At 35.0% G+C, this 24,785-nt stretch overlaps 2 protein-coding genes across 2 annotated transcripts in view; both read right to left on the reverse strand.

Moving 5' to 3' along the window:
• Nucleotides 1-11,084, reverse strand: part of LOC120355171 (endoribonuclease Dicer-like) — a 123,307-nt gene extending 112,223 nt beyond the window's left edge. Inside the window, exons 1-5 of the mRNA XM_039443495.1 lie at nucleotides 11,045-11,084; nucleotides 6,589-6,684; nucleotides 4,376-4,527; nucleotides 1,472-1,649; nucleotides 152-277 (exon numbers count right to left, since the gene is read on the reverse strand). Of these exons, the coding sequence (XP_039299429.1) occupies nucleotides 152-277; nucleotides 1,472-1,649; nucleotides 4,376-4,527; nucleotides 6,589-6,648 (516 nt within the window). The 5' untranslated portion in view covers nucleotides 6,649-6,684; nucleotides 11,045-11,084. The remainder of the gene's footprint in view (nucleotides 1-151; nucleotides 278-1,471; nucleotides 1,650-4,375; nucleotides 4,528-6,588; nucleotides 6,685-11,044) is intronic.
• A 6,908-nt stretch (nucleotides 11,085-17,992) lies between these two features.
• On the reverse strand, nucleotides 17,993-19,874 carry LOC120355172. Its single transcript, XM_039443496.1, has 2 exons — nucleotides 19,736-19,874; nucleotides 17,993-18,549 (listed from the first exon to the last, which is right to left on the reverse strand). The coding sequence occupies exons 1-2, from the start codon at nucleotides 19,872-19,874 to the stop codon at nucleotides 17,993-17,995; spliced, it is 696 nt and encodes a 231-aa protein (XP_039299430.1).
• Nucleotides 19,875-24,785: the final 4,911 nt, after the last annotated feature.

Consider the following 24,785-nt stretch of genomic DNA (forward strand, 5'->3'; position numbering starts at 1 on the left):
AATTATTAAACTATTATTATTGTGAATTTGTCTATTTAGTTCCATGTTTAATAATTGACTATTCATGCATTTTATGAGAAACCTTCCAATTCAAATCATTTATTTGGACAAGAAAAAAAATGGTGTTGTTTGTATGAATTTTTGTACTCACGCAACGCATGGGGTGGTTTTTGACTGCGTTATGACACTCGTCAAAAACAATAATACGAATGTTCGACAACTTCAAATAACTGTGGCTGAGCAAATTGAGCAATATCTGTGATGTCATCACGATTACCTGCAAAATATCGAAATCATATCAATATTGAAAAAATATTCTATCGCCATTTAACCTTCCGGTAGTCGCGCCCTACTCAATCACACGGGCAGTCGCGTGTTGTACTTTTTACAACATCCAATTTTCCAATTATTATATACTCTGTTTACTGTCAAAACATATTATTTATTAAATGCATATTATTACTTTTCCCATCTTTTTGGATTATTTTACGCCTATGAACATTTGGATGATTACCATTTCAAAGCCCAATAATGTAAACCAAGCAAAGCCATCAATTCTGCGTTATTGGTTCGTTTACAGTTCCCGTATACAGTCTTTCCCTATCTTATGCAAGGGCTTAGCCCTTGGCCCTGGGCTTAGCGGGGGGTGCATCATTGTTCAGGCGCATGTGTTGATGTGTGTGTGTGTGTGTGTGTGTGTGTGTGTGTGTGTGTGTGTGTGTGTGTGTGTGTGTGTGTGTGTGGTGTGTGTGTGTGTGTGTGTGTGTGTGTGTGTGTGTGTGTGTGTGTGTGTGTGTGTGTGTGTGTGTGTGTGTGTGTGTGTGTGTGTGTGTGTGTGTGTGTGTGTGTGTGTGTGTGTGTGTGTGTGTGTGTGTGTGTGTGTGTGTATATATGTGTGTGTGTGTGTGTGTGAGAGAGCTTTTTTTCATGCTTTCATACTTTTCATAGTTTCGATAAATTCATTTATTCAGTCTCAAAATTAATTTCTTTAGATTAATTATAAGAGAATCAAGTTCAACTTTAGAAGTAAACTCTAAAGACAGATATAAAAAATACTGTTTTTCTCCCTCAAAATTAATTAATTTCATGCTAGAAGTATTTATTAATTTCCTTATTTTCTCATCTTGCTTTGTAAGGTTTGTAGCCATATTGCTCTTTTTTGCTTCTTCGATCTTATCATTCCGTCATAAATGTTGTATTCATTTCCCAAAAGATCTTTGTTATTTTACATTTTAAGAATGCTCTACTTTCAAGTTTATTCAACTATTCCACATATTATTATTATTTTTTTTTTTTACTTTTTTCATTTGAAATATAGTTTTGTTTTATTTTATTTCACTGAGTATTGCTTGTTGAATTATAATTTAGTTTTGTATTGGAGGGTTAAGTGTAAGAGCTATTGTTTATTTACAAACATTATTAGCTCAATGTTGGTACTATATGTAATAGATACTTGAAAATAAGAACCAACCGATTTATTATCCAGTTCACTTTTCCAAATTTGTTCGGACCAGAGATCACAGCCTGTCTGGCCGGTGTATTCACCAACAGTGAATGTTGTTTGGCGTTTAATTAATTGGGCCTGTTGCTCCACCAACTGTACTGTATTCACCAGGAAAAAAGCTCGCTTTCCACCCTCCGATAATTTCCTTGAAAGCAAAATATAACAAAGACATGATAAATCAAATAATAGTAAGTTGATAAAATATACCAAGTATTGATTAACTCAATAGCCTACTCTGTTTATGCTATTGATTTAATTCTAGTTTGTGTGAAAATTGCGTTGAATTTTATATTATTTTCCTACAGATACCCTGAAAAGTGACCATTTCTGCACTGATTGCAGGCTGCAAAGAATCACTTTTCCGCACTAGTGCGCAAAGTGAGTACTTTGCGTACTCCAGATTTGCAGCATGACAACGCAAAATAGTTAGTAGGTTATATGGAGCACCAGTGCAGCAAAATCAAAATTAAGTTGGTAACACTCATAGTGAGGCCCACGTTATAATGGCAGTGAAGAACAACGTTCTATTTATTATGTGCCTTGATTATAGTCATTTCAATGCTTACATAACATAAACCCCCTTCAAGCAGTCAGATGAATTTTCAATTGAATTACTAATCATTATAATTCAATTTTAAATAAATTGAGGTTTTTATTAATAATAAAGTTACACAGAAAAACATTTGATGGATTTCAGGGAATTTTACCCATAATTACCCATTTTTCATATTCAATGGTAACTGTAGGAAAAATTTAATGTGAAATACGTGCGAAAAGTTCGTTTGCTGCACTCAAGAAACCATTCCGCCCTCGCCTACGGCTCGGGCGTAAACGTTTCTTTCGATGCAGCAAACTGTCACTTTGCGCACTAGTTGCACAAATAACTATTTCCATAAACAGTGTTAAAAAGAGAATCTTGTATTGACGATAAGAGTGAATAGGTCTAAATTTATTTATTTATTTATTTACAAAGCAAATGACACTAATGTAATAACATTGAAAGATAAAATAATAAGGTAGTCCTTGTGCTATTTTTCTTCCAAATTTATAGATAACAAAGTCAAAGATAAGGTTAAAATTACAAATATACAATTTTTATAAAATTTTAGTCCAAAATAAACATAAAAACTATACATTTTGAATTTAGATATCTTGAATTAATAAATTGATCAGAAATATTCCACTCAATTACCAATTGTAACGAATAATATAGAGTTATTGAAGAAAATTTGGAACCATTGAAGAAACACAAACTTGTAAACACTAAAGCTCAGCTTCAAATAAATTATTAATAGAAAATAATAAGTTATCTTCATTAGCGAAAAGCCGACAAAATTGCAGATTAGCTGGTAAGGCTGTGCGAGTGGCTAAGAAAAACTTTATACTGGTGATATTAATCAAAGTTTCTTCATTTGAATACTATCAGGATATCAAAAAAAGAATTTTCTCAGGCATATTTTTATCCGATCATTAGTTTTTGAGATAAGATCTGAAAGATAATTTCAAATTCGGTAAGAGATAATAGATTTATGAAATTTTGAAGATACATTCTTCATGGTATTGTTGATGGAATAAATTTATTTTCAGAGAATATCATTTTTTGAAAATAATGTAGCCTATTCTCAAAACTTCATGAATTTATCTCAAACTAAATTTGAAATAATATGTTTGAAAAATCTAAACTTTAGGCTCTTATATCTCCAAGGGCCAAAAGGGTTCAAATTGAACACAAAATAGAATAAAGAGAAATATTAGTGTAAAGTTTCAGCTGTTTTGAATTCTTTAGGAATCTTTCATTTCGTCAAGGAGAAACGTGTCCAATTATAGAAAATAAGAGACTAAATAAAGACTAAACTGATGAAAATAAAGTTTTTATAAAATAAAAACTACGACTACAACCTGTTTCGGAAAGCCAATTTTCTGACTCTAGCTGTTTAAAGTCTAGAACTTAGCTAAATCCCGAGCTCAGAAACCGGTAATGATTAAAAAAAATCCGGAGAATTTTTTATAGCTTGATACTGTAGTATACAAATCGAAAAACTTAGAAAATAGCATTAGTGAAACGTTTTGCACAGCTTCAAGCTGATTATCTTCATGATTATTGTTACATGACAATAAGATTAACATTATACCGATGTCTCCACATGAATCTTGTGTCATTAAATGCTTGTCAAAAAAGAAAATTTGGTAATTCAGTGGGGGTTTTACAATAATGTATTTATTAATAATTCACCAAAACAACAAAAAACATTTTAGTTTTGTATAGATTGATGTAGTGGTATTCCTTCGTAACGGAAGTTGCCGATCACCATAAATCAGTGGTTGATATTGTAAATAGCGTGGGCAGCCCAGACTTGTTTATTCACACAAAGCCTGTGTTCTGGGATTATTCTAAATGTGATTGCACAACGTCAAACAAGCAATGTCATCATCTAACTATTCAATCCATTCTGATCGGAATAAACTATGATGAATAAACGAATATTCAATATATGTTTCATCTACTTAGTCGCAATATAATTTTACAAAATAAATTATTGAGAACTGAAAAGATCGTACAATTAAATAAAGAGTAAAAAGCTCTCTTTGGCAGCCGGTATATGAAAAGTGGACTCAAATCAATTCAAGTGGATAGCATAACCTATAATTTTTATTCATTTGTAACTCTAACTTCATTGTATTATCATTTATCTCATCATCACCTAGGCTTAAAATACTTCTAGAAAGTCGCCTTTGTAAAATAATAAATAAATAAATATTACATTACTGATATTTTTTTAATATAAATGAGAATAAGTCTTGAACATTCCAAAACAATTAAATTCTCATAGCTTATAGCTTGATGACATTTTTTTAAAGTTGAACACTTACTTCTCAATATCAGCACCAAAGTGTTTAATAATCATGGTTGCAAGAAATGTCTTTCCAGAACCGGTCGGAAGATAAATAATACAATTGTTTTGGACAGCAAGAGGTAGAAGCTCATCCTGATAGTCTCTTGCTACGAATTCGTCATTGATTACCTAAAAGAATAGTTCATATATCAAAATGTAATCAGTCTTAATAACATCTAGTCGTCAAATATTACTAATTAGTACAATTGGGATTCAGTGGCAACACATAATAACACAACCTCAAAAATATTAATGCATCACAATCTACGAGTAGGCCTATATTATGGAGCCTGCCTAATAGCCTAGCAATGCTTAATAGCCTTAAAATGCCTAATAACGCACCATCAGGAGTGTTTAAATTTTATGTGTTTTTAGATGGGAATTACTGAGATTTTGCAATAATAATCCTTCCTTTCCTTTTTCCTCTTCGTCCTGGTACCCCCAGAAGAAGGGAGTTTATTATAGAAAATATAACAAACAAAAATGAAAAATAAACTTATAAAAAGAAATCTTACAAACAAAACAAATGAAGAATAATAAAAAAAGCAAGAATTACAAAAGATAAGAAGATTCCCTTTCAGTGGAAAATTACAAATATTATAAACCAGACAAAATATAAATTCTCCAAAACCTTCTAAAGAAGGTTTGACTGGAGGAGTCAAGTTTTACATTATATTAAAAAAAAACATAGAAATAGTACATTGATATAATCAATCAGTGATCCCAAAATAAATAATTTTCAATTCAAACCATATCAAAAGAAAAATAGTTGTCAATCTTGAGTAGAAAAAAAATTAATTGATAATAATTCATTTAATTGTATTGTGTATATGTAGCAATAATAAAACAATGGGATTTCAGTTGTTGCTTATCACAAAAAAAACATACACAAGAAAAAAATATATAAAGAAGAAAGAATTTATGAAGATCATTCAAATTCACTCAAATTATTTAACAGAAAGTGTTTCATCTTATTTTTAACAATTGAAATTCTATCCAGACCAATTAAATCATCTGGCAACTCATTGAAAATAGTTGGTACAAGATAACTAAGTTCACATTTACCATGATAATTATTGTATTCGGGCACAATAAACCTCTTATAAGCAGCAATAATAATAATAAATCATTCGAGCCTGTGAGAGAGCTGCTACTGCACTCGCAGGTCAAATGCAGAAGGCTGTCATCCTTGGTTCATTACGTCTACTCAGGACAAACGATTTAATGGTAACGGACCAAGTATGATTGTTTACCACATGGACATGTGGAGCAGTCACTCTGGTAAAATCGCTTGTCACTCTTCCTTGGGGGTCGGAGCCCAGGGAAAGGGTGGTCAAGAAAAACCTCAAACAGGATGATAAGAATTATTATTATTGTGTTTTTATCTATGGGTAACTGAAAACCTTGATAGTTCGGATGGAACTTTCCATTATAAATTTGTTTTATTTTACTTTTTCCATAAGTATTTGAAATCTTTGTATTTTTCATTTTTAAATTAAGTGGTATTTTTGTTGTTTGTATTATTTGTCATTGCATAAGTTCGTATTATTTTTATCATTATTTTTCTTTTTTCATCTGTATCTGTAAATTTTTTATTAAAGACATATTTGGAGAAACCCGTTGTCTCCATTGTGAATAAATAAATAAATGAACTATTGATAGCGTGCAATAACGCATGCAATTAAAAACTAAAATAACATATAGTATTGTCTCTCGAACTTTCTCTGCTTTGAACTCGAGCTGTCCTGTTGCCAGTATGTCTTGAAGGAGATTAGCTTTTGATGTTAGCATTTTTGATACACCAACCCCAACAGCCATTAGCCGTTTTCACACCGATATCTTGCCGACACGACAGACAGGATTTACTCTGATGGACAGTATAAGAGAAGGCTGTGGTTCTACTGTTCACAGAACTACTACTGTTCACAGAACTACTAGTTATAGAATATCATAAAACGGAAAAAGTAGGCTGAAAATGTATATAGTGTTATGCCACTATGGTCAACTATTATACAGTCACCCAAAAGTAGGTACGTTACTCAAACTCAGATATAGTCTCCACTAAAGGATCTTGCAAGTCCAAAAAAGCGCATTTCTTGAGATATAATGGTCTAGCGTCTAGCCGCGCGGCTGAAGTCGTTGCTAAGATATTGCACCTTAAGAAATAATAGTTGGAATATAGAAGCCTACCTCCTCTTTTTCCTTCGTATCACCAGGTAAGCCGGCCAAATCCTCATCTAAATCATCCATTATTTATCCTATTTCTTGGTCAACCAGCTGGTAAATCTGTTGAAAGTAGAATAGAATTAGGATAGTATAGAATTTATAATTTGCCAATGTATTTACAATAACACATGGACATCGTCATATGAGTATAATATTAAGCTGCATTTACACCAAAGTTATCAACAAAATGTTAATAACTTAATCCTTATAGATTCTATTAGATTGAACATAACTTATCATACACATGATGATCATATGCGTTTGTCAAGTTCCGTTCAATCTAAAGGTGCGTACAGATATACGTGCCTCCAACCCGCTCCGCGCACGCTCCGCCTTCGTTCCGCCATCGCTCCGCACTCGCACCGATCATGAACGTTACGGCAGATGTTAGCTCTTCTCGCGTTCCACTCTTGCTCACCGATCGATCATCAATCGATCTGCTCGAGTGACGTTCGATTGCAAAGCAGAGCGAAAGGCTGTACGCACCTTTATAGAATCTATAAGGATTGAGTTATTAACATTTTGTTAATAACTTTGGTGTAAACGGGGCTTTACATAGTAGAGTACAGTATTATCACAGTATAACATCGAATATTCATCACAGAAGCAATCAGAGAAACAAATATCAATGTAAAGAGTGATAATCTCTGCTAAGATAGGCCTACTTAAAAATACTTATTAAGACATTACCGAATTAAATGTACATTTTTTCTTGGAATTATTTAAAGTTTAAAATTAAATTTAGAAAGCACACTGGAGGCTATGGGAAAACCTCCAAATCACGGAAATTTTAACCCCCTGGAACCCTAGAGCCCCCATAACAGAAATCATCTGACTTCTAATCTATATTTCCTTTTAACTGCTATTAATTGTACATCAAATTTACGACACTATAAACAATTAATTTGACTTTATTCAAAAGGAATTTCAAACCTAGTAGGATACTTAACCCACAACCAGTATTACAGACCATGTTTCACGTATACAAATCCAGCCATATGAGTTTTGAGGCCTTTTCAATAAAGTTTTATAAGCATTTACCACCAAATGTTCGAGGTTTGATGCTCAGGGAATTTAAACTAAGAATTAAGAATTTTTTTATAAAAAATTGTTTTTATAGTGTGGATGAATATTTCAATGTTAACATGAAGTCTATCTAGATTTTTAGGTGATTGCTATTGTTGTATCATCTCTGATATAAGTTGTAATATTGACGTGGCCGATACAAATTGTTAAGTGTTTGTCTGTGGCAATAAATTGATTTGATATATTGAAATTTAAATAATAATTAACCGTACCTAATATTAATATAAACTTAATATTAACATTATTTCCTGAAGCTGTTCAATGTTGTAAATTATTAATACATGGGTTGGTAATTATTTTTCCATTATCTTCATGACTAGTTTACCACTTTATTAAAAACGAGCTGGTGTAACCCGCGCTTCGCAATAGTCTGTGGAATGCACAAATGAATTGAATTATAGTTCTATCGGTCTGAAAATTGAACGCACAATACCGCATCCACAAATTGGTCCAACAAAGGCAAACATTACAATGTGTGGATGGATGGTTTGCCAGCGCTGGCCTTCGTTGGAGATCGCTCAGATTGTTTCTGAGACCAGCCCAGCTTAGGCCAGCGCTTTCAGACCACTCATCCACTCTAGTCAACCAAAGCGTGCTGTTTCCTGTTTTGTTGTCTGATCTGCTTGTTTTCTGTGTACTGTTACTGAGTTGGTTGTGATCAGGGGCGTAACGAGGGGGGTTTTGGGGGTTCTAACCCCCCCCCCCCATTGATAGGTGAAAATGGTATTTTGCTTATTAAAATCTGCACAGTATTCACGTAAACGTAATTTCAACATGAGACAGAGCGTTTTTGCTAGAATTCATCTATAGCGGAGATCGGTTATGAACTTAATTATGATATCTGTCTTTATATTTGCCTGGTTCAGTGTTTCAATCAATCATTTATTTTTAAAACATACATGAAAATGTACACGATTACGTCAAAACTAAAACTAACTCAAAGCTGAAGAGAAAAGTGACAATTTAAATTCATTTTTTACAGTAAACTCGCTTATACTGTAGCATGCTAACTCTATCAAATATCTTCTCAACAATTCCTTGAATTTTCAACTATCACGTTCATACCTTATGCAACCTGGTAGACAACCAATAAATTTTATTCCCATGTACGTTGGATTCTGTTTATATTTTTCCTTATTGTAGAATTATTTTTATTTCTTGTGTTGTAATTAGCCTATGTATATTTACTTGCCTTGGGAATTTAGATTCGTTGGTTTTTTAATATAATATTGTCCTATAAATGTACAGGCTGAACACCGTCATTAGGTAGTCCTACAACCTTTAATTATAGATACATTAAGTTAGGTATCCATAACTCTATAATATTTTTTGTTTGCGAACGGACCAACTAAGTTTGTTTTCAAGATATAGGCCTAAAAATTTAATTTCTTCTTTATTATTTCCGGAATTAAGTTTTTTACCTATGAATTTCTGTAAGTATAATGGAGGAACCTGGTTTTGTTATCATTAAATAGCAGATGTCTATGACTCAAGTACTTTTTAGTAAATGATATAGAATAATTGTTACATTTAATTTCTGCTGTGTTCCAGTCCTTCTTATCAGCAATGCACAGAGTTATATCGTCAGCGTGCAAACATAATTTACTATTTCCAACTAAATCGCACAAACTGTATATCTAGGCAACCCTCCTAAGAAGAAGCACAATAGCAAAAATGGACTCAACAAAGTGATATTTGGGTGGGGGTTTGGTAAATACTAGTTAACGTCTTTTTCTACCCAGCGTAGAATAAAAACCTAAGGAATTCGACAGGGCAGCAAAGATTAAATGTATTAGCAATGCTAAGAGCCTGTTCACATGACAGCGATTTACGTTCGGTTGTCGCTCGGTTGACAAACCGAGCGGTTGCCAGGTATAGGGAAACACATGGTGCCGTACACATGCATCGCTCGGTTTTAGTAGTCGCCGGCGAATCGCGGCGGTTGTAATCTCAGACTTAACCGAGGGCAAATCGCTCATGAATAGCTGTCATGTGTACAAGACTGGCAAATCGAGCGATTTGCCAACCGCGCGACAACCGAGCGTAAGTCGCTGTCATGTGAACAAGCTCTAAATGTACACCGAGAAATAAACATCTCACAGATGAGCTGTCTAAGACAGTAAGACGTTTGGATTTTAGACTTAAATACAAAAATGTGTTTTGATTATTAAAAAAAATGTTAAAACTAATATACTTAGTACATAGTTAGCTAATCTCTGATAAAAAAAGATTTCTATCAAGTATGACTGCATTGGCATTACATAAATTTTATCTTGCTGTACCCCCCCCCCACGATGACTAAAGCTGGGGTTTTCTTTGTGTGTAAATGCCGTCGTCGACCCACGACAGGGAGAGAATCTCAGATTTGGTGGATTTCAATTTGTCTACATAACCTAAATGATTATTTTAAATTATGTTTTAATGGGGCAGGTTGAGATTATACTTTTTTATACTTTTAAATGGCAATATGTTGATATTATTAGAAATGTTTAATTATTCAATAATAAAGACAAATAATAAAAAGTTATTCGATCAGCTGTTTTAGCACATTTGAGATTTGGACAATATGAATGTCAACAATGCTTGTCAGCGGAAATTCACACATAAAGGGAAACGTACATTTACTGGGCCAAGCCAAATGTGGACTAGGCATTATCCTATAAAATCCACTTAACAAAAATAGAAAAATAAATAAAAAATTATTATGATTATCCATATTTTGAGAAATTTACGTAAAATTATTGAAGTTTCTTAGCATAAAAAGATTGTAGTTGTCGAACCCACAACCTTTCATTCAATTATTAGTTTAGAACTCATTGATACTGTATATAAATGAAAGTAAGCCTATAACCATCCTTGGTAAAACAAGAAAGTTTATGCAAAATTTTAAGTTTGATAATTCCGGAGTGATGATGAGTCAATCGTGTATTTTTTATTTTATACACGTACAAGCCTATTCCTTCTTTATAATATTATATAATATAAAAGATAAATAGCCTACTGCAGATAGATTATAACCTTAAACTTGCTAATAACACCACATCATGCAATGGTATGGTTATGATAGAGTACAGTTCCATGCAATGGTTTATTGTTGAATTTATTATTATTGAAGCCAACAAATTATTTATTATATTAGAGGGTCTATAATAAAACTTTTGCTACAAAAAATTAATCTCTCTCTAAAACATAGTCTTACATATAAGCCGGTACTTGTTAAAACTTTTAGGCTAATTCTTTCTACTAGATAACCATGTTCTATTATGCTACTATTGCAATATTCTATTAAAAATATTCTCAATAATATAGCTACAATAAATTTAGAATTACTTACAGTATTAAGTAAGATTCAAAAATAAAAAAATTTAATTATTTTTACATAAAAATAAAAGGCACTGAGTTGAGAGAAGCCTGAACTGTGCACTTGAAAGGAACAGAAACGAGCCGAACGAGGAAGAAGTAGAAGATGAAGAAGCAAAGCAGAAAGCACGGCAAGTTGGCAACCACGAACCACCAACTGCGGTCCACAACGAAACAACCAAGACTAAGGCTAGGCGCAAATTGAGGCGCGACTGGCGCGTGTGACGCGACGCGACGCGAGTGACACGACACGATCGCGCCGCACGCGTAGCGTCGTGGAACGCAAATTGAGACGCAGTTTTGTTGGTGAACTCTTGCCAGCGAGACGGTGTTTATTTGTCTCAAAATGACTGAATCACGATTAAAATTATGTTTATTAGATCTAAGCTCGGATTCTGATTCGGATAATGCTGCTGAAGAAGAGATGTTCTTGCTTTTATTAACAGAAAAGAAACTGAAAGCCCCGAATAACTTTTATCTCTCAAAACGGAAAAGCCACGGACAGTTTAAAATGACTTCAGAGTTACCCGATTCTTTGTTTACCAATTTCTTCCGGATGAATCGAAACCAATTCGAAGAAGTGCATGCGTTGATTCAAGAATGTATCCAGCGTGAAGGGTGCAACGCTCAAGAGCCTATTGGGACAAAAGAAAAGCTTGCAGAGTTTTTGAGGTATGTTTAACCCTTCGCCTGTAACCATTTTAACTAACTACTTTTTACAAACTATTAGTTAATTAGTCTTCAAACATTACAAACTAAAGATAAAATATAATTATGAAATTAGGCAAAATTAAAAAATGCTTTTGATACAAAAGAAATATACTTTTATAAAGTAAAACAAATATTTATTTAAAAGTTTTACATGATTAATTATTAAATTAATATTACCAAAAATTATTATCCAAAAAATGTTTTAATCTTTATTGCCGTTGAACAAAATTAATCGCAATAGGCAGTGTCAATATGCAGTAAAGCTTTAGAATACAAACATACACATAAAAAGTCATATTCAAATATACTTAATAATAAATATAAGTCAGGAAACATTACAATACAATACTATCAAAATATTTAAAATTTCAATAAAATATTATAAGAAAGCAGGCTATTGTAATTATTATTATTTTTGTATGGTACTTGATAAACACCTGGAAAACCACACTGTTACTGATTATACACTAACATTTACTACATTTCAAAGCACCAAACATCATCATGATTTTAAATATTCGTCGACCGAATAGTAACCATTCTGTTTTAAAATCAAACTAACTGCATTTTTAAATCTATTAACAGGCAGGGTTTTAACATTTACTGGCAACTTATTAAACAAAGCGAATTGTAAAAACATGTGACTTTTCAAACTCTTGGTCAGTCTTATTTTAGGGGTAACAATGTTTTCTTTATTCCTTGTATTATAGGTATGGTAATCACTGTGTCTGGGAAAGTTCTGTAATCTTTTTTTCACATGCATAACATTATATAGAATATATAAAGATGGCAAGGTCAGAATACCATGTTTAATGAAGTGTGGCTTACATGATTCTCTCTGGGGAAGGTCTAGGATAGCCCTAATAGCTTTTTTTTGCCATATGAAGACTCTCTTGTGTGTTGTCGAGTTCCCCCACATTCTAACACCATAAGCCAAATGAGAGTGAAAAAGACCATAATATGTCATCATTACTGTATCAGAGCTTACAGAATTTTTCAGTCGCCTCAGAAGATATACTACTCTGGCTAAGCGTTTACATAGACCATCAACATGCTCCTCCCAATTGAGTTTAGCATCCAAGATTATACCCAAAAGTTTCACTGGTTTCAAAACTTCTTTGTCAAGACCTGCTGAGTGTCCCAATTGAAATATTATTTTCTCCGTTTTCTCTTCATTTATCTTAAGCTTATTGGTTGAATACCATGTTTTAGCTTGTACCAAAGATCCATCAAGCTTCTTATTGATATTTTCTATGCTCACATCTGACTGAATTAAGGTGGTTTTTTACATAATATCTCATGCGAAACCAAATCAAAGGCCTTGCTCAGGTCTATTAGACTGGATCCTACCATACATTTCTCCTCAAAGCCTTGCAAGATTAGGTCCACAATTTTTTCAACCGCATCAATTGTGGAGTGATTAGGTCGGAAACCATACTGGTAGGGATACAATAAGCTGTTATTCATGAAATATTCATATAATTGTATAAGCAGGCAAAATTCTATAATTTTACTGATAATAGGTATGAGAGAAATCGGTCTGTAGTTCGAAGGGTCATTATGATCTCCTTTCTTTAGAACAGGTGTGACTTTGGACAACTTCAGACAATCAGGGAAGCATCCCATGACAATAATCAGGTTTATAATAAACGTGAGGGGAAGTAGAATAACGTCAGTTATCTCTTTAATTAAATAATTAGAAACTCCATAGAAATCTTCACTACGGGAGTTACTCATTCTATTCACAATTGCTTTAACAGAAATCATATCCACTGTCTTCAATTTAAAGTTATATTTCGATTTAGGAGCTTTGATCAAAAATTCTAAAAATGATGCTTCACTTTGTTCCTGAACCTCATTTTGCATTGTATTCGATATATTAGAAAAATGCTCATTCAAAACGTCAGGAGGGATTGTAATTGGCTTCTTGAAGGTTTCAGTATAAGTTTCTTTTTTTACAATCGACCATGCAGCTTTACATTTATTGTTTGCTTTTTCGATAAATTTACTATTATTTATTATTTTGGCTTCTATCAACTTTTTTCGGTAAAGCTTTCTTACATTCTTATAAATTTTTCTATCATCTTCATTAAAAGTATTTTTAAATTTACTGTAGGATGTCAACAGTAAAATGTGTAATATTCCAAGTTCAGGTGTGTACCAGTTTGTCACAGATTTTTTCTTGCTTCTACTTTCGAATGACAATCTAGGACAGCTGCTATTCAAACACTCCACTACAATACTTAAAAGAGCTTCAGCTGCCTCATTTACATTATTATTGGATTTGTAAACTTTTTTCCAACAAACATTCACAAGAGACTGTTTCAAATTATCCAACTTTTTCTCCGAAAATAACCTGATAGAAATTGTTTTTCCAGGGCTTTCATCAATTTCATTGCACTTATTTGGAGATGATAGCTTATTTTCTAGATTAAAAGATACACAAACACCCGCATGGTCCGATATCAAACCCTGTTCTAATTGAGAGACTTGAACGTATGCAGCAGAAACATTACTAATTACATTATCCAGACATGATTTGAACCTAGTTGGAGAAGAGTTTGCACAATATAAATCGAATGATCTCAACAAATTCAAGAAATGTTGAGTACTAGGTTCTAGGGTTTTTATTATATCAACATTGAAATCGCCTGCCAGTATTAGGTATTTGAAGCCTTTAATCCTATTGGTAACAAATGTTAATAGCCGCTCTAAATTAGTGATAAACTCTTCAAAATTAGAGCTTGGAGTACGATAAAGACTTATTACTAGGGCATTCCATTTGTTAAGCCTAATAGCTGACGCCTCACAACTAGTCTCACAACAATAAGATGATATGTCAATGTGTTTAAAATCTAGCCCTTCTCTAACTAAGATCGAAGAACCCCCATAAGGAGAACGTCGACAATAGAAGCTAGCCAAAACAAAATTTTGAGGAACATAGAAGCAAATTTCCTCCTCTCTTAGCCAGTGCTCACTCAGGCAGATTACCTCAACTTCCCTTTTATTTATAATAGCCTCCAGTTCAAAAAGCTTCATTCTTAAGGATTGAATATTCAGTGACCATACTATTAAATTTCTCTGAAGGTCCTGTTTTTTGCATTTAGAAATTGGTAGATCGCGAAAGATTTCAACAGGACCAACAATTAGTTTTCCGAGTAGCATTCTCCATACCCTAGTTCAATTACTCTTCTATTATCAACTGAACACTTCATCAATTTGTCAATCTTATCAGCCAGTGCCATCTTCCCTTTCCTATTTAGGTGAAGGCCATGCCTGGTAAACATATCTCTTTGCAGGTCTGAGATATCAATAACCCTCACATTACTAAATTTCCCACACAATTTTTTCATTTTACCATTTATTTTTCTAATTTCAACATTAACACAAGACCAGTCAGGCAGGTCATGTCTGACTGGAATTGTAGATACTAAAACATTAGTGAATACCAACAACTGCAGAACAGTGAGCAGACCTCTCAAAAATTTGGCAGACTGGTTGCAATATACATCATTGGCCCCTCCCATTAGCACAACATGGTCATCACTGGTCATATCAGCACTATCACTTTCAACATTACGGGCAATCGGGCTTAATTTTGCACCCGGCATAATAAACCCACTGACTGAATTAGATTTGCCTGAATCCACACTGTTGAGATAGTGAACCAGGTCACGACCGTGACTGTCACTGAAAATTTTAATCTTATTTTTGTTCCGCTTACCAAGATCAGTATTTGTTAATTTCTTCTCAACAGAACTATTTTTAGTTTTAGAAGTTCTTATCTGTCTAGAAACTGAGAAATTATTATGAATGTCATTACAAATTTGTGCCGTACCCTGAACAGTATTTTCTGAATTTCTACATTCTAGTAATCCTAACGACTTGCTAGACATTGTTTTTGGTTTCAGTATCTGACATAAATTACAAAGAATCCTCCATCTATAATTGGCCGCATTAAAATTAGAATCAAAAGAGAGACCCTCTGTTAAATTAGTTATACTGTTTTTTTCACGAAACTTGAACACTTCCTCAAGGAAAAACAGGGCGAATACTCCACAATCATAGTTGTTGTTCTGGCGAGGACAAGGTATATAAGCCAACCTATCTGAATCAAAAATCGAACTTACTCTCCCTATCAGAGCCTCCGCATATTTATCATTGAGTTCACCCATTGAGTCCAGCTTAAAAAACACCTTACCAATTTTATCAAACAGCACAATGCTCCAATGTGAACCACACCAACCATCCCTAGTACTGGAAGGCTGATTATCATTCACCACAAAAGCAATTATATCATTTTTATAGACAATTTCCTTAAGGAAGGACAAATCTGCGTTTTTATCATCAATTATCATGCTAGTTATCGCTGGTAGAACAACATAATTTTTACCTGAAAAAGAATCAATCAAATAGTTACAAAAACAGTCCATATCCGTATCAGTCAGAAGTTCATTTTTAAGAAAATGACTAATCCGATCCATAAGTGTAGCCTCACGAGAAGACGTCTCCTCACTCTCAACTCCCGCAGCCCGCACTCGCGATTCACTCGCCGACACCTCCATCAGTCGAAAGTCGAGCTCCATCGAACGATTGATCGCCGCACTCCATTGCTCCTCGAGAACTTTTATCCTATCTCTCAACTGTAGATTCTCAAGCTCCAAGGCAGATTCATGGGTTGTTTGAGACTTATCACAAATATTAGAATCATTGAAATTGATCTCTTTGCCAACATTAGATGGAGATAATAGCAGCGACTCCTTGTCGGTTTCAATAGATGATATAGCCAGACGATCATGTGTATGCGACCCATTAATTTCTCGAATAATAGATGCACTGCTATTTGTCTTTATCGATACAGAACAGTTTTTGACAAGGCAACGCCAGGTAATATCACCTTTACTTGTGCAAGATCCTTTTCTAAATTTAACATTATTATATAAAATAGCAGGGTTGCCCTTGACGTTTTGCTCTTTTCTATTGTCGATTTCATATTAATCTTACTCGATTTCACATTCATTGACTGTCTATTTGTTTCAATCGTATAGAGCTAATTCGCATAAAAGGAAAAACAATAGAATTTTTATTATGCAATCAATTCTGATTATGCTTATCAAAAGAGTCAAAGGAAGAGTGAGTCAAAGGAGACTAACAGCGCCAAGAGGGCCTTCAAGGCAGGAAACAATTTGGAAGCCCGTGGAAGGAAAGAGTTGGAAAAGACCAAGGATAGTAGCAGACAATCACACGCAAAGATAAGCAAAATTGAAATTCTTTTCCGATTAAGTAAATTAATACGAAGAGAAAGTGACCCGGTGCGTATATTTAAGTATTGGCGCGGCTGGTTTACCGTAGTTATCGTTGGCGTAGGTCAGTTCAGATCAGCTGTTTCGGAATCAAAAGTTACTAACATTCCGTTGTCAAAATAACCAAAAACTCCGGCTACCAAGTATACAATTTACGCCAGTCTATATCTATAGATAGAAACAGAAAGGCCGCTCATCAAATTACCAGCCAGATAAGAGCAAAAGCCTAGTCTCTAGCAAAACAAGCAGTATTCTCAGTCGCTTGTCAATCAATCTATCACTCTCTCCCTCCTCAATCAGTATACACAAGCACAGACAATCAGAACAGAACACTGCCGAAAAACAGTTTGTCACAGTTTAAAAATGAGGTTAGAAACCCTCAATCGCGAATAAAGTGGATATCACAAGTCTTTACTTACAGTTCACAGGGTCTAAGTGTGATTATAATATTGAACGGCACAATTTGGTTAGTATGATAAAATTTAAAACACTCAATTATTCACTGGTAAAATCTCTAATAAATGAAGAGCTACTCATACTGTCAACTTCCCTGTACCTGCGCATGCGCAGCTATATCAAATCACACTGATAGTTGCTGATAAAGTTTGTCAGAGTGAAGGATTCTGGGCCACTTTGCAGATGCTCATGGGATTGCTCCATCTGATGTGTGTGGTGGATGAATGGCACAGAATGACTATTGGAACAGTGAGGTGATTGAAGTGAGGTTGAGTATGAAGGGCTAGGTGCACTTGACTGAAAAGTAGGCGTTGAGGAAGTTATGTTCATAATTTCGGACTCTGCCTCTGAAACTGCTTGAAAAACTTTGGCTCTGATGCCATGCTGATAACGGTTGAGCATATTTTTTGTTAGTTGGTACATTGTCATAAAGAAATTGAACATTGGGTCATTCAAATTTGTAGATTCTTCCAACAGTTTTCTCCTGTCTTCCGCCCGTTGTCTGGCCCTCTCTTCTCATTGTTTAATAGATTGGCCCAGTAGATCTCGAACATCCATTTGCTTCTTTTTTTGGGAGGGAGAGGAATCTGCTGCTGTGGATTTGGGATCCGGGATAACAAATCCGTGTTATCACCTTCGTGTCCTCCTTCATCAATTGCAGGCTGCTCAATTTCATTGTTTTCTTCGTCGATTGAAGCATGAGTCTCGTCAAGATGAAGTTTAAACGAACTTTGACTTCCTCCACTATTAAATGTCACATTATTGGTCTCCAAATGTGAATTTCCCGCAGGCTGAAACGGAAGCTGGGTTTCATCATCACTTTCATCAACTAAATTTCCTTCTCGTTGCCCACAAGACATAAACGGTTCAAGGAAAGACATTTGATTTTGGTACTTCCATGTCCGCATCTTCTGAAGTGGAGCTCCACTAACATAACTCTTTTTGTGACGTCGCCGAGCATCTCGATATCCACCTCTCAATTTCAACCAAATATTTTTTGTTTCTTCACCTGCAAATGTAAACAGATATTCAGTATACAGGATATCTCTCAGCGGGGAGAGGATAAAATATCTTTGCTATTCATTAAATGTATTACACTACTTGATATTCCTTTGTTCTTACAAATTTAAATCAAATGCCGTTTGTTGGTTTTTTCCATCAGTAACATAACTTTTGGTTATTTCAGATATATTGCTTCCGGTGATAGCTACAAAAGTATTGCTTACAACTTCAGACTGGGAGACCGAACTGTTTCTAACATTGTGAAGGAGGTAGCCGTCGCAATATGGGAGCAAATGCAACCAATATATTTACCAGAACCGTCTACACAAAAATGGGAGTCAGTTGCAAACAGATTTGAGCAAAGATGGCAATTCCCACACTGTGTGGGGGCAGTGGACGGTAAGCATGTTGTGATTAAAAAACCTAACAAAAGTGGTTCTTCTTACTTTAATTATAAGCACACATTCTCTGTGGTTTTGCTGGCTACAGTCGACGCAGATTACAAATTTATCACCGTTGATGTTGGTGCCATGGGACGATTCAGTGACAGAGTTTGTTTTCGAGCAATGCATTGGGAAAGAAGCTGATGAAGGGCAATTTATTACTTCCTGAGCCAAAACTGATACCTTCTATTGACAACCCAGTACCGTATGTACTGGTTGGAGATGAAGCTTTTCCTTTATCGGTAAATCTAATGAGGCCGTATCCAAGAAGAAATGTAACTGGAAATTACCAGCACCAAATATTCAACGCCAGACTTTCTCGAGCTAGACAACCAGTGGAATGTGCTTTTGGCATACTGGCTTCACGCTTTCGTATTTTTAGAAGACCATTCGAGAGTAAAGTTGACACAGTGACAGATGTTGTAAAGGCAACTTGCGTTATTCACAACTATTTAAGGGAATCAGTAATCGTTTCAAATGAAGATTTTGAAGATATTGAAAGGTTGCCACAAAATCAATTACTTGCTCTCCGAGGTTGCAGAATCAGACGTGCATCAAATGCGTTTACGATTAGAGAACAGTTCACTAAATATTTCAACAACTTTGGAGCAGTTCCGTGGCAACACCGATCGGTTATGCTTGGAAATTACTAGTTGTTTGATGAATTACATTTCGATAATGTTGTTTAAGTATAAATACAATGTATAAATATAAATAAAAGCTTAAACGTTGAAAGGTATATTTACTTACCGTCTTTCAAGTTCAGGTCCTTTGCAATATCCATCCAAATTCTTGTTTTCAGTTTACTTTTCATGTAATTTGGGTTGTTGGTGTCGAACAGCTCAGGATACTTCCTTACCGCCTCTATTACCTTTTCCTCTGTCGACATCTTAGATAGAAAAGTATTTCCACACAACTTATTTAAAATATATGCACTTACTTTAAACAATATAATTAACAGAGAACGTGGAACGCGAGACGTGTGGCGCGAGAAACTGTGTCTCTGGCACAGAGCCACGCGAGTTGCGTCTCGCGACAGTAGCGCTGTGTCGCTGCGCGTTGCCAATTTGCGCTGATCCATTCATTAACAAGTGTACACAAAAACTCGCGCTGTGTCGCGTCGCGTCACACGCGCCAGTCGCGCCTCAATTTGCACCCAGCCTAAAGCTGCGTACGGACAGTCAATTACCTCGGGTGATGCACGCGACTATCGCAGTTCGTTTGCTGTCAATAAGCTGTGACCGAAACATGTAGGTATGTTCTCGTTTGTGCGTAAAATTCCGACGTCGACCGCGTCGGGCTCAATGAATGAATAATGCATTTTCAATCAATCAATGGTTTATTTTTCCTTCAAAACCACTACTGGGATCACCACCCCTGCCAATTATTGTGATGCCATCCACAAAAAGGAAGGCTTGAGTGAAGTACATGTTTTTCCCTTGAAGTAGCTCCCATCAGTAAGATGACCTGCTTATAATCCAACAAGTAATCTGCTACTATGCTCCATGCTCTACCCCAAAAACCATATCTGGAGAGCTTTTCCAGTAGGATCCTGTAAGACACGCAATCAAAAGCCTTAGTCCGGTCACACAGCACCAGGCTATCTGAACTCTTTTCATCAAAAGCCTAGTAGATTCTGTCCACCAAAGAGTGTAGCTGATGTGGTTGACCTCCCGCTTCTGAGTTCCTGCTGCACGCCTCCCAACAAACCATTCTTCTCCAGGTAGTCACTCATCTGTAGCATCATGGCAGTTTCAATTACTTTTCCAATGGTAGGCACAATCAATAGTCTGAAGCGTGCAAGGACCTGAATCCATCTCTCTCAGGAATCTTCCATTTGAATTATCGAGCAGGTATCACTTTTAAAAGCTCATGCACAAAATAGTTAAACTGTCTTCTACAAATGAATAGAACTGCATTGTGTGATTCGAAGGTGATGATTGTAAAGGTCTCTATGTTTATCTATGTAAATAATCAAATTCTTCATATACAGCTGCTCAACCGTTAAAACATTTGAATCATTAAAATATTGGAAATACTATCACTTGGAAATCGTTTAGGCTCAATTTCAAAAAGGCTGAAAATCCGTTGACCACCTTGAAAGGCATCTTCCAGAAAAAACATCAAAGAACAAATCGACACAGATGATGACAAAACAACAGTCTATAGTGAGGACAGTACAACACTATAAGGACAGTATTCGATTAAAATTGGTGTTGCTATCCTTGTCTATCATTCGACAAAGCAGGTAGCATTATCCATTTCCAGCTCCGCAATGATGCCAAATCTGTTTTTGACAATGTATGAATATGATAAATTGAGACAGAGAAACTGCAACACTGTTCTTTTATCTTCATCTACTGTCATTATAACGTGGACCTCACTATGGTGAAATAACGTAGTGAGTCATTCTGCTGCCAAGGATGTCTTCAATGTTGCGCTTAAGTACATCGAGCAACATAACATCGGATTCCGTTATGGATGTATTGTGGGGCATAGAAGTAAAGGGATACATCCACAAAGGAAAGGCTAAGTAAATTAAAACAACAATCTATTGCTGTATTCTTCAAATAAAGGTATGCTTAGTGGACATTTATCCAATTTATTTGTTTGAAATGTATAAGAAGCATTTTTGAAGGTTTAATAAAGTCAGTTGTATTACATGGTACTGTGTAGCAATTTTTGTACCGGGGAACTGTATTTTACGCTCCTCCTGTTATCCGACCACAACTTATCCTGTTATCCTTGTCACCAATTTGCCCCATTTTTTCTGTGCCGGTTTTCAGTTGTGGTGGTTTTCTGCGACCCCCCCGCTCTGAGACCTCTATTCCATGCTCCTCCCGATAGCCGTTACCTTAACGTACCAGCTCTACATTCTCTGTCTAAAAGCGCCTGTGCCAACGGACGCACATTGCACGTGCGTTGGGCTTGTCTTACATGAATCTGTGCGTCTGTCGGTACTGGGCTTAAAACTAAAGGAATTGCACGTTTGCATTCTTCATTAACATTGACTTATAGAATGATAACTTGAGCCTAATTTGAAAAGAATGTAACTTAGATAATTACTTACCTGTGAAAAGAAATCCCACTTCCTTTTTTATCACTCTCCGTGCAGTTATATGCACAGCAACTTCTCACCATTTTTTAAAGAAATCACCATCTGGTAATTGATTAAAATACAAAAATATGATAGCGTGCCTATACCGTACAAGAATATCCAGCCATTTTGCTCCTTCATGTGACGTCATACGGCTGTTTATTTTTGCTTCTGCCCAATGTATTGTGGAAGTATTGGCACGGAATAAGAATAAAGTAGTGTTTCTTTCCTCTGTGGTATTGGGAAGCCGTGTCTACTGTCTATTATATTAATGGTCGAAGCTCGGTTGTTAGGTAGACTGTTTTTTAAAAGTCTTGAGTTAAAGTTTAAAAAATTAAATGTTTTGCTAACAACAGCATTAATTACATTTTTATTCACTACAGAAACTTGAATAAATAATTTTACACATTTCTGATTTCAGTTTCTTAAACAAGATGTTGGAAGTTGAATGTTACAAGTTTACTCATCACACTAGAAGGTAAGTGAAAACTTTTAGTTGTTATACCTACCTATTACATGATTAATTATAAATGATAATTAAGTAGATGATCATATGTTTACTGTTTTGTTTGTTCATAGTCACGGATTATAAAATAGGTGCATCGGACTACCTATGATACCGTACCTATTTTAAACCATCCATTTGCTTTATAGACCTATAAACTATAATACAAGAAAAGCATGCATTATATTATTTCATAGTTGAATTTGCTTTTTGTATCTAGTCTGTGTTGATGTTAACCCATGAACATACTCTGGACTTGAGAATGATTTGTAGAATGAACCTTACTTGGATATGATTTTGATAGGATCAATTCAGCTTTTATTGTTGATTACGGTGTTTGTTTTGTTTTTGTGGTACTGATATAAAATTTAGCCTTTCCAAAAAGAAAAAAGGAAGACACTAAGCTGGTTCTTATGTTGTTTAGTACCTAGGTACCGTGAAGCCGGCGTATTTTATTTGTACTGCCAAACTGTAATTCAGTATATTCAGTCCATGACCGGAAGTCGCCAGACAGACTTTGTCAAAGTATAAATCAATTAATATCCAAATAGCTAGAGATGGCTGCAGATAGGTCGTTTCATTTGGCACTGTAGATGGACTGCAATACTAATAAATCATGAAACAATCTCAAACTGGTCCACAAGTCCACTGGTCTCATCATCTCTCAGTGAGTACATAGGGTAGCTGATGAGTTTCTCACGTACCAGCCTACAGAACTTCCCATACTCCAGCTCACAAAGACAAATCGGCAGTCTGTTAAATTTCTGTAAGATATTAAAAAGTTCACTTATTGGTATGTTACTAAAAGATTGATTAAAGATAATTTTTTCAGTCCCCAGTCTGTATGATGTGTACATTTAACAGTCATTTCGCAGAGTGAAAGTTGACTCGATTACTGGTGAGGATATTTATCATTATGGTACTCAGACCAGAGGTTTGATTAGAGTAGAACAGCACAGTACTACAAAAGAATTTTTTTGGAGGAATATGCGGCGCAGAGAAATGGTGGAAGATTAGCCAATTACAGTGATGAATAGAATCATAGGTAGAAGCGCAGTTGCCAATTCGTCAATTAGACTCAGTTGACTGAGTGCTTTCAGACAGGAAGCTTCCCATGTGTAGCATGAGCACATAAACAGTCACTAGAAATTAGAGAACACTGGCCGGTTCAAAACGGAAACATTGCATCTCTGTATTTCCTACCTATCTCTGCTGCGCATGTCCCTCAAAAGTAATTTTGTACGGACTATAACGTATTACATATGAATCCAAATTATAGATGTAGGTAAGAAAGTATTCAACGCCCTGCAATTGAATTTTCAAGGCATGCCAGTCAACCCAGCAATTTAAAGCAGGTTTGAAAGAATGGCTTGTACAGAAATGTCTATAATTATCAGTCTCTTCAATATTGATGGGTAGGCTAGACAATTTGTCATCAGATATTATCCTGTACAGTTTGTCATTTTTTATTGCTTCAGAGGCTAGGGATTTATTTTTGTATATTTGTAAGCTTATTGACTAATTTTTTAATAATAACTTATGTGAATGCTCTAACCTTTAGGCTGATTGTAGTATTATTTCTTCCTACTAAAATAGGTAATGAGAATTGGACGTAACATACCAGAGGCTGAGCAGGACAGGAACTGGCCTTGCCCATCTTTATGCGAGATTCTTCAACAAGCTGCCAATAGCAAGAGACCTGTCGACCAGGCGATTCAAGGGCGCACTGAGGGAATTGCTGGTGGAGAACCCATTGTATTCCATCAGTGAGCTCTTTATTTTGGACAATACACTGGTGAGTGGGATATTGGAAATTTTGGGATTTATATTAGAAAGTAGTTTTTGTTGTGAGCCTCACATCATAGATTTGTGTAAGAAACTCTACCAAATTATCTTCCTTAAATGATTTAAACTAAGATTCCTTGGTACTTGCATACTATGTACTTTCTCATTTCATCATATCTTATGATATATGCCTGCAATGGAGATGATATTGAAATAAATTTATTATGGGTTCGTGTTTTCTTCAAGATTATTTATTGATTTAGTTAATTATGACCTTTTCAATCAGGCTCAGTTGAATATTCTGTAAAAAATGTATTTTTCTGTTGAAAAATGTATTTTTCTGTTGAAAAATAATTCTATCACATGAAGATTTTGCTAACTTGCATCAGGAAAGTAGTCAGTTTTAAATTTTA

Source organism: Nilaparvata lugens, chromosome Y (assembly GCF_014356525.2).
Source record: "Nilaparvata lugens isolate BPH chromosome Y, ASM1435652v1, whole genome shotgun sequence".
Classification (NCBI taxonomy): domain Eukaryota; kingdom Metazoa; phylum Arthropoda; class Insecta; order Hemiptera; family Delphacidae; genus Nilaparvata; species Nilaparvata lugens.